This window comes from Sceloporus undulatus, chromosome 3 (genome assembly GCF_019175285.1).
Source record: "Sceloporus undulatus isolate JIND9_A2432 ecotype Alabama chromosome 3, SceUnd_v1.1, whole genome shotgun sequence".
In the NCBI taxonomy this organism is placed as follows: Eukaryota; Metazoa; Chordata; class Lepidosauria; order Squamata; family Phrynosomatidae; genus Sceloporus; species Sceloporus undulatus.
The window spans coordinates 140,297,815-140,311,056 of record NC_056524.1 but is presented as its reverse complement, the minus strand read 5'-3'; the positions used below and the strand labels follow the sequence as shown (position 1 = coordinate 140,311,056).

Genomic DNA, 13,242 nt, shown 5'->3' with positions numbered 1-13,242 from the left:
ATGTAAATAACTTGGTTTCAGTTGGTGACTGATTTTCAGAGGAAAATGAAATAGTGTGTGGCTCATTCACCATAGGGAGTGAAAGCTGTCCTCTGTCCCTACTTTTTTTCTCTCAACATGGCATGGGCAGCGTGAAGGGGCCTAAGACTAATATGCACACCTCTGTCACTTAGGGACCTCACATATTCAGGAAATCCATGACTATTGCTATAATGTTAACTCAATATGGCCATAGAGTCTATGATTCTATGATCTCTGAAAAAGGCAAGTTCCAGGCTAGAGAGTTTTAGGAACTGCCAATTTAAAATAAAGTTTCCAGTAGTATGATGCCCTTACAGTGGGATAATTATTATTTTATGCCATGGGATTATCCTTTTGCAGGATAAACATGAAGTCGAGAACACATTGTTGAACCTGTTCCTTTTGACTTGAGAATCTTCCCATTTTCAGGGTCTACCCAATATGCAGTGATTAAACCTTTTTCTGTCTAATGGAAGGTCAAAGGAATTAGGGCACTTTGTGTTGGACTGATGTAAGGGTTTCCCACTCTGGAAAGAAGTTATTGCTAATGTAAATAAAGTGGAGCTGGGGCTTTCATGTGCAGACTTTGCTTAGGATGAAATAACTACCACAAATCTTCCCAAAGCCTATAATTTCCACAGACTGGGGTCTGTAGTGGATTAGACTTTACATAATACAAAAAGACGGTTCTTAAGCCATCTAGGACTGCTGTCCTGACTTACTGAGGCTGATACAAAGTGAGTTTACTTAGATCAGTTCCAGAATAACTGACATATTTAGCATTACCTTCAATGTTATCCTTAAGCTCTTCTTCTTTATCTTCTGTTCCATCACTGGAAGAGACAAGTATAATTATTGCAGTGTGTGATAATGCTAATGTATCTTACTATGAAGAGACAGGGATGAACATACAAGGAAAAATATGGATTGATAAAAATGATCAAGGAAAGATTGTGAAAAGTAAGCCTTGCTTCTCACACCATTTCCTGTTACATGATCTGCAAATTTCTCAAGTAACTGTTCAGAAATTTTACCCTTTATTTTCAAATAAGGAGTAGTTTCAACTTCATTTATATTAAATCATATGGAATAATTCTAATTGACAGCAGGAAAAAATGCATTGGAAAAAAAAATCAAAATCTTGTAGGAAGCAAGCTCTTAATTTTTATGAAGAAATAACCAGAAGCATCTAGAATAGCAAGCAGGACATGCATAAATGTATTTTCCCCATTTTGAAAGGGCATTCACATGGTAGCACAGTAAAATGGACCCATTCAGTATGAATTTGTTAAGGAAAACCATGATTAGGTGAAAAACACGTGAACAATGAATCACATTTCATATGACAGTCTCCTCTGTCTTGAAAAAGAATGAATTCATGCATTAAAATACGAGGAACCAGCCTATTTCAGTGTCTTGGTTTGACCAACCTGTCTGATGTTGGAAAAGATAAATTCTCCTCATATATATCTCCTTCTAAACCAAGACTGCTCCAGCTACTGCTGTTACCATTACTGCCAGGGGAAGAAGAGAACACAGCTGAACTAGAAAAAAAAGTTAGCCCAAACCAGAACCTCCGTTTTCCATTAGGATTCCAAAGCAGTGGTGCTATCCTTTAAAGATGTAGGCAAGACCAGAATGCAAAGACATGCAAAGAAAACTGTCGGCAATGTTCAGAAGAGTAAATGCCCAGTCACATGGCACTTCTCTCACAGTGTCAATTACAATGATTTTACAAGGGTTGGATATCCAAGTACAAGAGAACCCTGAAGACTGGGGAGTGGGAAAACGCAGGCACCAGACAACATAACTATGGCAGATGGCAGGGCACGGAGCAGTTTCAGCATCTGGCACTCTAGTTCTTACACTAATCACTACACAACGTAATTTCCTTTTTTGTGTTATGAAACATTTGGTTGGGCATGTCTCCTGCACAGAAAAGTGCCCACTGCTGTAAAACCAGCTGCACCCTTTTTGTTCATTTCCTTCATTTTAGATGCACTGTGGAGAAATGAAGATGGGAGAAATGGAGTCACGGCAGCAGGCATTCCACTGCACAACACATCCATCTAAGTGTTAAGAAAAAGGCCTAGTTTTTGCTTGGTAAAGGGGAGGAGAGTAGAAAGACCAAGACAAGCTGCAAACATTGACAGAACCATTGATGAGCTCCAACTCTCCCCCCCCCCAAAACCCACAACTTCAAATTCCCAGACACAGCACACAAAGAATAAATAATTTGGCTTTCCTGAATTGTCTTTTTACATGAATGTTGAAGAGCTGAAACAGTGCTGGTTCCTTCCACAAAAACATGTTGCTTCCTTTATGGTAAAAGCTGGAAAGTGTGGTCCCCCCAGATGTTTTTGGCCTACAATTTCCATCAGCCCTAGCCAGGAGAGGCAATGGTGATGGAGGATGACAGCTGCAGTCCAACATCTGGAGGGCTCCCATTTGAAATGGAGAGAAGTCTCATAAGTAAATTGTTATATTTTATGAGGAGTGTGTATTTAAAGCAGAATGGTTAAAAAAAACATACACTGGGTGTGCCCAAATCCTTCAATATGCCTCATATGGCTCCTTGGATTACAACTACAGGTTGAATCTTCCTTATCTGAAATTCCAAAAATGCTCTAAAATCCAAAACTTTTTAGAGCTACAACCCAAGTAGTGTAGTATGTACATTTGTGGGGCTGGAGAGGGATGCAAGGCTGGATATAGACATGAATGAATGACCAGGAGCACCACTGCTACTGCCTTGAAGATAGAAGTGGGTGGCTGGAGGGTTCCACGGAGATCTCCTGTACAGTAATCAGGTCCCTTATGTAAAATAAAATGCATGGGCTGCAGAGAGACATGAGAGACGCAATGTTGCTGAGAGACATGGCTGGAGAGAGACATGATATTTTTAAAAACCCTGCTTTTTAAAAAATGCATGAAAAATGGAGTGATATTTCGGATGACGGGAGCAGCAGGGCCCAGCAAGAGCTTGGCAGCAGCAATAGCCTGCACACTGATGGTCAGCCTGAAATCAAAGTTGTTCTCTCCAGCTGTATCTCTCTGCAGCTCACAAATATTGCACCGTTGTATTTTATACAAGAAACCTGATTTTGGGATATGTGCCAACTGTCTGCTTTTGCCTTGCAATGAGGAGTGCTGCTGTCACTACTACCAAGGCTTTGAAGACGGAAGCAGGTGACTGGAGAGCTTCCCAGAGATATTCTAGTAATCTGGCCCTTTATATAAAATAAAACGGTGCAGTATTTGCAGGCTGCACAGAGACATAAGAGAAGCAATCCTGCAGAGATATATTGCTGGAGGGAACAACTTGGATTTTGGGCTGCCCATCAGTGCTCAGGCCAAGGCTACTCTTTCTGAGTCGTTGACCAGCAGCTTCTGGTGCTGTTTGCATCCTCTGAGCCATTGGAAACTTCACTCTATGTTTCATGCATCTTTTCCAAAAGCAGGCTTTTGAAAACTCCTCATGTCTCTCTCCAGCTGCATCTCTCTGTAGTATGACATCTCTATAGTATATAAAAATACACCTTTTTATAGACTGGTGTTTAATATGTCAATTGTGTGTATGCAGTTTAGGTTTGCTTGTTTTTTATTATTCAGAATAGCATATCCAAAAAGCTGAATTCAATTTTTTTCCAAAAACAAATCAGCAAACAAAATAATCACATTATTAAGGTTGTCAACATATACCAAATATGTTATAATTACCTATCACTGAGGTGAAGAAAGCTACTGTTTTCATCCGGATGGTCATCTTCGAAACTTAGGTTGGACCAGCTACCAGTGCTGTCATCACCAGTGCTCAGACTCATCTGCTGGCTGACTATGGATTCAGCAGAATAAAATCCCTCTTTTCCCATGGAGCTAAATGTTTTTTAAAAATTATAGTATCAATATTGTTTTACATGTAGTTCCTCAGCATTTATTTCCTTCTGCTTTTGTCCACTGGTTTAATGCTGAATTTGCTCACTAATAATGCCATGATACTTATGGGCAGGGAAGGCAAGATAGAGTCCACACAGAATCTCAGACCCCAAAAGGTCATTTTTGCAGCTCCAGACCTTTGCTTCTCTTGCTATTGAAATTCAATGGCAAATTTTATCGTCAAATGTAGTGATAAAATACTGGCAGCCATTTTTTTAAAAGAAGAAAATATTTCCTTTAAAACGTTTGGCCGGTGTTACTATACTTCTCTGACACCTCTGTGGCTGCCTAATGTCAACCAATGGAGCTATCTCAAGTAGTCAGGGGTCTTCTATACTCTGCCCCACAAGAAGGAAATGCAGACCACTCAACGCCTATTGTGAAGAATTTGCTACACACATTGCAGACAAAATTACCCAGATCCATTCTGACTTGGATGCTGTAGTTGATACAGGTCCAGTGGATGTAACCTTGGCACCTACATGTCCTGTATACATTTCAATTTGTGCAGCTTGAGGATGTGAACAAAATCCCTATAGAGGTGAGAGCCACACACATGTATCTGACTCTTCCCCTTCCAGGCTCTGAAAGTACCCAGAGGGCAGTGGATAAGGGGAGTGATGAATGCCTCACTGCAGCAAGGCAGCTTTCCATCCTGCCTAAAAGAGACTGTAGTGAGATTGTTATTCAAAATCCTCCCTGAACTCTACCATGCTTGAGAATTACAGGCCAATCTTTTCTCAGCAAGCATATGGTGGCCTCACAGCTCCAGAAACTCCTGGATGAAACACATGATCTAAATCCATTTCAATCTGGCAGCAGGCCTGGCTATGGGAAAGAAACAGTTTGTCTATTGGTCAGGTAAGTGAAATTACTATGCAGGGAATTTGACAGGGAGAGTATGTCCCTATTCGTTCTGCTGGACTTCTCAGACGCTTTTGATACCCTCACCCAACATATCCTTCTGAGTTGCTCTATGGGAAGAGAGATGGATTCCAGGCCTTCTTAGAGCAGCAAACTCAGAAGGCGATGCTGGGGAATTCCTATTCAGTGCCTTGGCCACTGAGTTGTGGTGTCCCTCAGGGCTCATGCCTTTTAACATCAACTGTTAACTGCTGGGAGAGATTATTCTGAATTTTAAAGTTTGGTGTTACCAATATGGTGATGACACATAAGAGTTATCTCTCCCTCCCATCAGATTCTAAGGAAGCTGCCTTGGTTCTAAATCAGTGTAATCGACAGGACAAGGTCAAACAAACTGAAAGTTAACAAACACAAAACAGAGGTGTTCCTGGTCAGCCAAAAGGTAGAACGGGATAGAAATTCAGCCTGTGTTGGATGGGGTTACATTTCCCTGGAATTTTAGCCTCACACTTGAGTGTTCTCCTGAGTGGATTCAACCCTAAGCCTAAATGCACAGGTTTCAGCCATGGCTAGCAGCACATTTCCACAGCTAAGACTAGTACACCAGCTCCACCTATTCCTTCAGAAATCAGACCTGGCTATGGAAACCCCCACTTTGATTACATGCCTTTTGGACTACGTATTGTAATTCATTCTTTGTGGGGCTACCTTTGGAAATTGTTCTGGAACTTCAACAGGTCTAAAATGCTGCAGCCAGAATGCTGATTGAGGCCAGTCACAGAAAGCATATATAACTCCCTTGTTGAAACAGCTCTAGTAGCTACCAGCTCATTTCCAGGCACAACTCAAAGTGCTGGACATGACCTATAAAGTCCTATATAATTTAAGTTCAGACTACCTGAAAGATCATGCCTCCCCATACAAGTCACTTTAAGATCTATACAGGCAGCCTTTTTCTCAACCCCATCATCATCAGAAGTCCATCTGCAGATGACATGGGAGAAAGCCTTAACATCCACACTGTTGAATTCCCATCATAAGAAGGCATCTTCTTATGAGGTGGGTAATCTCGTTTTACCTTTTGTATGTTTTTTTAAAAAATGATTTTATATTGTTTAATGTATAGTTTTAAAATACTGATATTTTAATTGTATTTTAATTTTACTGCTCTGTTTTTAACTAATTTTGTTTTATTGTTCGTGAGCTACCTTGGGTCCCAAACTGGGAGAAAGACACCATATAAATGCAATAAAATAAATAAGTAAATGTAACTGAATGTAGGTGGCAAATCAGGAAAAATACTTTCAAAATATATATTACTCATTTATTTATTCGTTTATTTATATTACTCATTTATTCAAGATCATTAAGGAGGCAGTAACTCAACTGTTTCTTAGGCCTGTTACAGACTGCCAAAATAAAGCTGCTTTGGATATCTTTGGAGGTACAGTGGTACCCCGGGATACGAATTACCCAGCTTACGAATTTTTCGGGATACGAAAAAATCCCATAGGGATTTATTGTTTCGGCTTACGAAGGTTTTTTCGGGTTACGAAAAAACCTCGGCGCTATTTTCCGCCACCGGAGGGCAGCAGAGAGCTATTTTTTCCATTAGCGCCTATGGCAATTCAGGTTACGAAGGTTTTTCGGGTTACGAAATTAGCCGCGGAACGAATTAATTTCGTAACCCGAGGTACCACTGTATGCTGTTTAAATGATGCATGCGCCCTAAGAATCTGGAAGCTACACCAAAGCTGCACTCCAGTGCTTAGGAATGGTGTGTGGCTTTGGCACGACCTCCAGACTCTTAGGACCCATGCCTCATTTAAATAGCATACCTCCAAAGAGACCCGAAGCAGCTTTATTTTGGCAGTCTGTAACAGGCCTTAGATCACCAAGTAACATAGAAACTTATTGGGATTTTCAAACAGAAAGATATCAAACAACATTCCCAACATCTTCTGAAATGTTTCAAGAACAAATGCAACATGTAAGATATTAATAGAGCATTATCTTTATACAGCTTAAATTTAAACATAAATTTAGTAAAGTTAGAATTACAAATCTAAAGCAAGAAGCTGCAAGACAGAAGCAGCTTCCAGCTTACCTCTCCACATGCCCTTGAAGCACTTTCATTCTCCTTCCTGAGTGTGCCTTTTGCCAAACAGATTTTCCAACACAACAAAAGGCATGCTTTTACAATCATCTCCCTCAGAAAGAGAATGGAAGTGTTTTGAAGGCATGCTGAGAGGTAAACAGAAAGCCATTTTTCTCTCACTGTGTGTCAGCTTACTTTTGTAATGCAATAAGGCTCTTAGAGGTAACAATAGTTTTTCTTTAATCAGAAAGAAAATTCCTATCTCCAACCGGCTGCAACCAAAAGAAGTTTGCAACCTCTGCACAAATACTGTTTATATACTGTAGCAAAAGACAAACCTGAACTCTGTTAAGATGTATTAGTAATGAAGACATATCAACAACTGACTTCAAGTTAACCCCCATCCCAATTTAATTATGAATTTGGAAGCAAGATAGGGTAAACAGCGTTAACACTATTCACATAGAACATGCACATATGCTGTAAATCTAATAAGGCATGGCACTTCTGTGCCTTAATTTTTTCTCTGCTATCACCATCACACTGTCAGAAAAAGATTATCCAAAGCTACATCTGATTTTGCAAATACACAGATATTTTCTATCCCGGTATACTAAACTGAGGGTCTTTGCTTTTAAGCTTTACCACAAGACTAAATGTCTTATTTTTCACAATTCCTCAGTTTCGTAAGTTAAAATTGTACTAATAATGAAAATGAAAATATAAATATATTCTCGAACTGGACATAGTTTGATCTCACAGGGATTAAAATAATATTAAAAAGTAATAAAACATTACCTTATGTTGAGAGCTGGACCAATGTTTGTCATACAGGAAGTCATGATTTCTGTAGTAAGGCTTTCTGCAAAGCTGATTCCATCCTGTCCAATTCCACTATCAGCTGCCAAACTTGTGTTACTTAGTTGCCTTCCTGCTCTGTCAAAAGCTGCAGCAACCACATTATCAGCAAACACAACCTTCTCATCCATATCAATACAGATTCTGGGAATATCCAGGTGGAGAACGTGAGACTTTGGGCAAATGTCACTTGCATTTGGAATCTGGTGTACTTTGGAGTCTTCTTGTCTAGTCAGCTGCGCATACGAGTTTCCGGTAGAATACTGATGCTCCTTCATACCGCAGTACCTACAAGCTGTTGCAGAAAATGGAGAAAAATTTTCTGCATATGTTGATCTTTCCCCGTTTGTCCAGTTTGCAGATGTCTGCAGAGTAGCTGACTCCAAGGTTAAAGCATCATCTACTTCCTTTCTGGCATATTGTTCTATGGCATTAACAATGCCATCTCTATAGGAATGTTCGTTCAAACTGTCTGTGCTGTGATACAGCTTTTCTTTGTAACAAAAAGGAGAAAGCGTTTTAGAAAAGGTTGTTTTTATATCAGTGACTTTATCAACTTTAGATTTTTCATACAAACAAGAATCAGTTAAGGATTTTGGTAAGCAAGCTGCTGACATTAATTTTCTTCGGACATCAGATGTTATACTATATGCAAGAGATTCTGAGAAATCTATTAATTTTGTCCTCTCAGTTCTACATATGTGGCATTTGTTTCCACAAGTCTGCTTTCCAAATTGATGATTATTACCATTTTTATGTTTCTTTATATCCACACCTTTGTTTACTACCTCGAATAGCTCAAACTTGTTTACTTTGGCACTCGATGCAGAAGACAGCTTTCTATTATACTTCATTTTGAGCTTCCTGGCAGCTTGCTGCATGCCAGATTTTATAGATCTGTACACAATTCTACTGGCAAACTGATCCATTATTAGTTCATTGTGACCTCCTTCTCTTTTCAGAATACGAATAATATGATCTGCATATTCATCAGTTACACTTTCACAACTTGGGTATTTGGAAGTGAGGCCTGGAGCTTCTGAATTCTCTGGTAAAGAGAGTACAAAGGGGTCCATTTCTTTTGACCACTGATCTCCCAAAGGACACTTTCTGTGTTTTGACCAACATTCATGGGAATTTCTTTTAAGATGGGACCCATCTGCTTTGTGATGAACTTGCTTCAACCTCAAAAGCTTACAATGTCTTGATTTTACCATTTTCTTGGCTTCACTAATGACCTTTCCAGCCATATCACCAGCATAAGCCCAGACTGAGTGTAAGTTTCTTTCAGGGACATTCATAAAGGCAGTATACCCACAACCTTTGTTTTCCATGCTTACTTGAAAGCTTTTATTTTCCACCTGGAAAGCTTTATCATCTACATGCGAAGCAGCCATTTCAGTTGCCATAGAGATTATTTGGGTTGCTAGACAATCAGCATATTCTGCTGTTCTTACTGATGTTTTAAGTCTCTCTGCCAGTGTTTCAGAGAGCTCTTCATCTTCACTGCTTTCAACTTCTTCAGAGAGAGAACGCATCAGTTTCAATATGAATTCTTCTTTTTCCAAATTATGATGTTCATTTTCATATAGTCCATCTGTTTCTGATCGGTAAGGCGTAGAAGGGGGTGTTGCAGGAGCAAACTCTTTTGCAAATTCCCCTTTAAGTTTTTTCGTTAACTTCCTTAAATTCCACTCAGAACTAGCTTGGGAGGGTATTAAAGGTGTTGGTGGTGGTGTGTCTGGAATTACACAAAGATTTCCATCTCTACTGCTCAGTTTATTTTCCATTTGAAGTATATCTTCACAGCTGTATGTAGCAGAAATAATGGTGCTTGTGTTGAGAAAAGATCTTTCGGAACCAACTGTAGAGCACCCTGTTGCTTTGCACATGTTGTGTTTTTCCTGTGCAATGCCCAAGGATTTTGCGGAACAACTTTCTGAGTCAGGAACTCCTCCAACAGGCTTTAGAAATGCCACCCCAGAAGAAGAAGGAGGTGTGCATGTAGAAGCCCCACAAGCTTCATGTCTCTTTTTTTCCTGTACACAGTCTTTAGCTCCTGAAAGCAAACTCCTATTAGAATACATTGGAGTTCCATAAAATTTAGATGAGCTATTTAGAGGCATTTGCTGTTGCCCTACAATTACTGGAATGTTTTTGTTTCTTTCTGACTGCTTTGTTGGTGTGGGCACATCTTTCCTATTGCTTTTCGTATCAGTTCCCAATCCTACACAGTATGCTAATTTCTCCCCTGTGGCAGAACATGTAGATTTGGTTTCATCTACAGACTGTTTTACGATTCGTTTATAATTAGCAAACATATTCTTACAGGTATCTTCACCAATGCACTGTAAATAGGGCATTTTCTCCATTTTTAACCTATCTGTATACTGATGGGCAGATTTAGAGACCTTGGAAGAGGTTACTGTTTCATATGCTTCAGTTACTATCATATCCACCATTTTCCCAGAAAAATTACTGATGCTTGGCATACCCGTTAAGTCTGAAAAGTTATTGATTTCGGGATTATTTGCTTGTTTAAACTTACTTTCTGTACACAAAACGTGGCTGCTACATTCACTGTCTGGAATACCAGCTGTCACATAAATATTTCTAATTGATGTCACTTTACTTTCTTTCTTTTTGGTTCTGCAACACAGCTCTGGAGGGTCTCTGAGTAATTTTGTTTGGCTATTTAAGGGCAAATAGTTCCTCACCTTTGTGTCAGATGACAACATCTGATTTTGACAAAGTATGCTTCCAGCTAAGGGCACTGGGATTGAGCTTGCAATGCCAGAGGTATAGACCAATGCTTTATGTACCGTATAGTCTTTTCCAAATTCCTGTATTGGATTCAAAGCTATTGGCAATTTATGCTGCATCTCCAAGGAAGCGTTGGAGGCTTGTGTTGACTCCAAAATATTTTCTGCACTTACATACTTTACATTGTCTACTGAAATGCTAATTGCTGCTTGTGTTGTAAATGTTACATCAGCCTGGGATAACTCAATAAAAGCTTCCTGAATAACTGACTCAGACAAGTCTTTGGCATATGATCGTACAACTTGGTCATTATAATGGAAAGACTGGCTCTGAGAAGCTGTTGGGGTTGATGGGTATGAAAACTGACACACTTCCATTATTCCCTCAAAAATCAGCTCCTCAGCAAGGTCTGCTGCAAATTTTGCAACCGTATTGGTAAATATTTGTTGCTTTACAGATTGTAGATCTTTCAAGGCAGCTGTTATTGCTTCATTCACTAAAAGGCCTGCTAGCCCATTAATAGCTTTCTTCTTCAGTAAAAAGGCTTGCTGCCTTCCAATCTCATAAAAGGCCATCTGAAACACTGAAGAAGTCAGTTTAACAGCCAAGTGACAGAGTGCATTAGTACAAGAAGAAACACTTTTCTGAAGATCTTTAAAAGCATTGCCAATACTCCTTTCAACAAGCTCTGATGCAAATTTCTGTATGTGGTCTTTAATCATCAGTGGCTTGCATTTAGATTTACCTTTCTTATTTTGTCCTTTTCCACAGATGTCCCCTTTGGCTTTTACAATCTGAGCTTTTTCTTCTTCTGAGATAAACGTTTTACTGTTGGAAACCTTCTGTCTGCATCTATGCAATGATGGAGACCTAGAATTAAAAACTGAACCCAGAATTTCAAAGGAAATGTTATTTGCAAAATCCGAGTATGTGTGATAAACTAAATTATGATTTTTGTTAATGACATCTCTGTTGGCGGCAGTTTGACAGAGGCACTCTGTTGAAATGCAACTGCCCAATGGACTGAAAGCTGATGATCTGATAGGGCTGAACAAGCATCCACTGTCATCTGGTGTTTTCACTGGACGGTGGGAATCCGGAACATCCAAGAGGTTGCTATATGGTGATTCGGGTTTTCGGGGAGTTGGTTTCCTCACATTGGCTGGAAGAGTAGGACGATCAAATTTGAATTTTAGAGGATTCATTGCAGTTGTTGCAGAACATGACTTTTTACATGACATCATTTTCTTTTGTGATGGATTACCTAAGATGGGCTCTCTAGCATGTTTACAACAATTTTCCAGAATTTGCTCTTGTTCATCAAATTGATCAAAGCTATCAAAAAATTCACTTACTTCAGAGTCTGAATCTTCTATACCATCTTTCATTACTGGTATTTTGGGGAGCTGAAGTTTTGCCTTCAAGCTTTTTTGATAGCCTTCTTCATCTAAGAAAATGACAGGGCTTGGGCTAGAACAGTCGGACTCTGATGATTCAGCAGGAGAAGAAGAAAATAATGTTTTGTGTACAAGATTAATACTGTGGTCTGAATTATGTGACTTGAAGAAACTTTTCTGTATCCAAGGATCAGAAATTGAAGTTGTGACTGAATTCCTAGATCGTAAAGCAGATCGTTCTTTATGTTCCAAGATATTAAATAAAGAAGATGATGACTTCACAGATGGTTTCCGATGCAGAGAATTAACAATTATCTTTTGATCAACAGATTCAAAATTATTATCAGAGATGGTTTGTGAAATATTATCTTGATGTTTTTCAGGTGTCACGTGGCCTATGCCAAAAGGGAAGAAAAAGAAACATTTAAATAAAATACGCAAATATTTTTCTAAAGAAGATTCAAGGCAATGATAAAAATAGTTTTGAGCATGAAATAAAATCAAACACTTTCCATGTTGAAATTGTTTGCCACTGTGGGAAATGTTACTGCTTAAGTTTCCACAAACAGTGAAATCAATGCACCTGACAATGCCAAAATGAATGAATGAATAAATAAATAAATACATAAATATACTTTTATTTCATGTATGAAATTCTTATGTGGTGTTTCAGGGAACCTCACTCCTTAATTCAATGAAATTAAATGGGGAAAAAACCCACAAATGTCTGTACTCTTGAGTTAAAATCTAGTACTACTGGAATACCTAGGATCTATCAGGAAATATGAACACAAGGTCTTTATTACCAAACTACTCCTTTTCAAACATTGTTTACATTTCTTAGATAACAGCTGTGTTTGCAAATGCTCCACCTAGAACCTATTCTGGCCATTTCACTAACTAAAGTGCACAGAGAGTGAACAACAACAGCTATATTTCATCTCTTTACATGAAAGATCATTTTTAAGTCCTACGCATGAAATGTGGTGACTGTGTAATCACAACTCACATATGTCCTATAGAGCCTGAGAAATTTCTTGCTGTTATTATACTGCTATACTTCTGAAATTGTGATACTTCTGTTATATAATTATGTTGGTGGCTGAATATGTTGCTTAAGTTTAGTCCTATTGTACTATGATGGGACAACGCACTGTATACCCCCCCGCCCCAAAATAATGTTCTGTTGCAGAATCCACACAACTATACACACACACACACACACACACACACACACACACACACACACACACACACAATGCCTATGATGTAACAATTAAACTATACTGCTGCCAACAGAATCAT

At 39.0% G+C, this 13,242-nt stretch overlaps 1 protein-coding gene across 7 annotated transcripts in view; it reads right to left on the bottom strand.

Annotated features, from left to right (window-relative positions):
• Positions 1-13,242, bottom strand: part of AKAP11 (A-kinase anchoring protein 11) — a 47,276-nt gene that overhangs the window by 9,302 nt on the left and 24,732 nt on the right. For 5 of the 7 annotated variants that reach the window (XM_042457607.1, XM_042457606.1, XM_042457608.1 and 2 more), the window contains 4 exons: positions 7,718-12,332; positions 3,742-3,897; positions 1,452-1,535; positions 808-854 (listed from right to left, as the gene is read on the bottom strand). In XM_042457607.1, the coding sequence (XP_042313541.1) occupies positions 808-854; positions 1,452-1,535; positions 3,742-3,897; positions 7,718-12,332 (4,902 nt within the window). The remainder of the gene's footprint in view (positions 1-807; positions 855-1,451; positions 1,536-3,741; positions 3,898-7,717; positions 12,333-13,242) is intronic. The other 2 variants (XM_042457609.1, XM_042457610.1) reach the window with 2 other exon arrangements.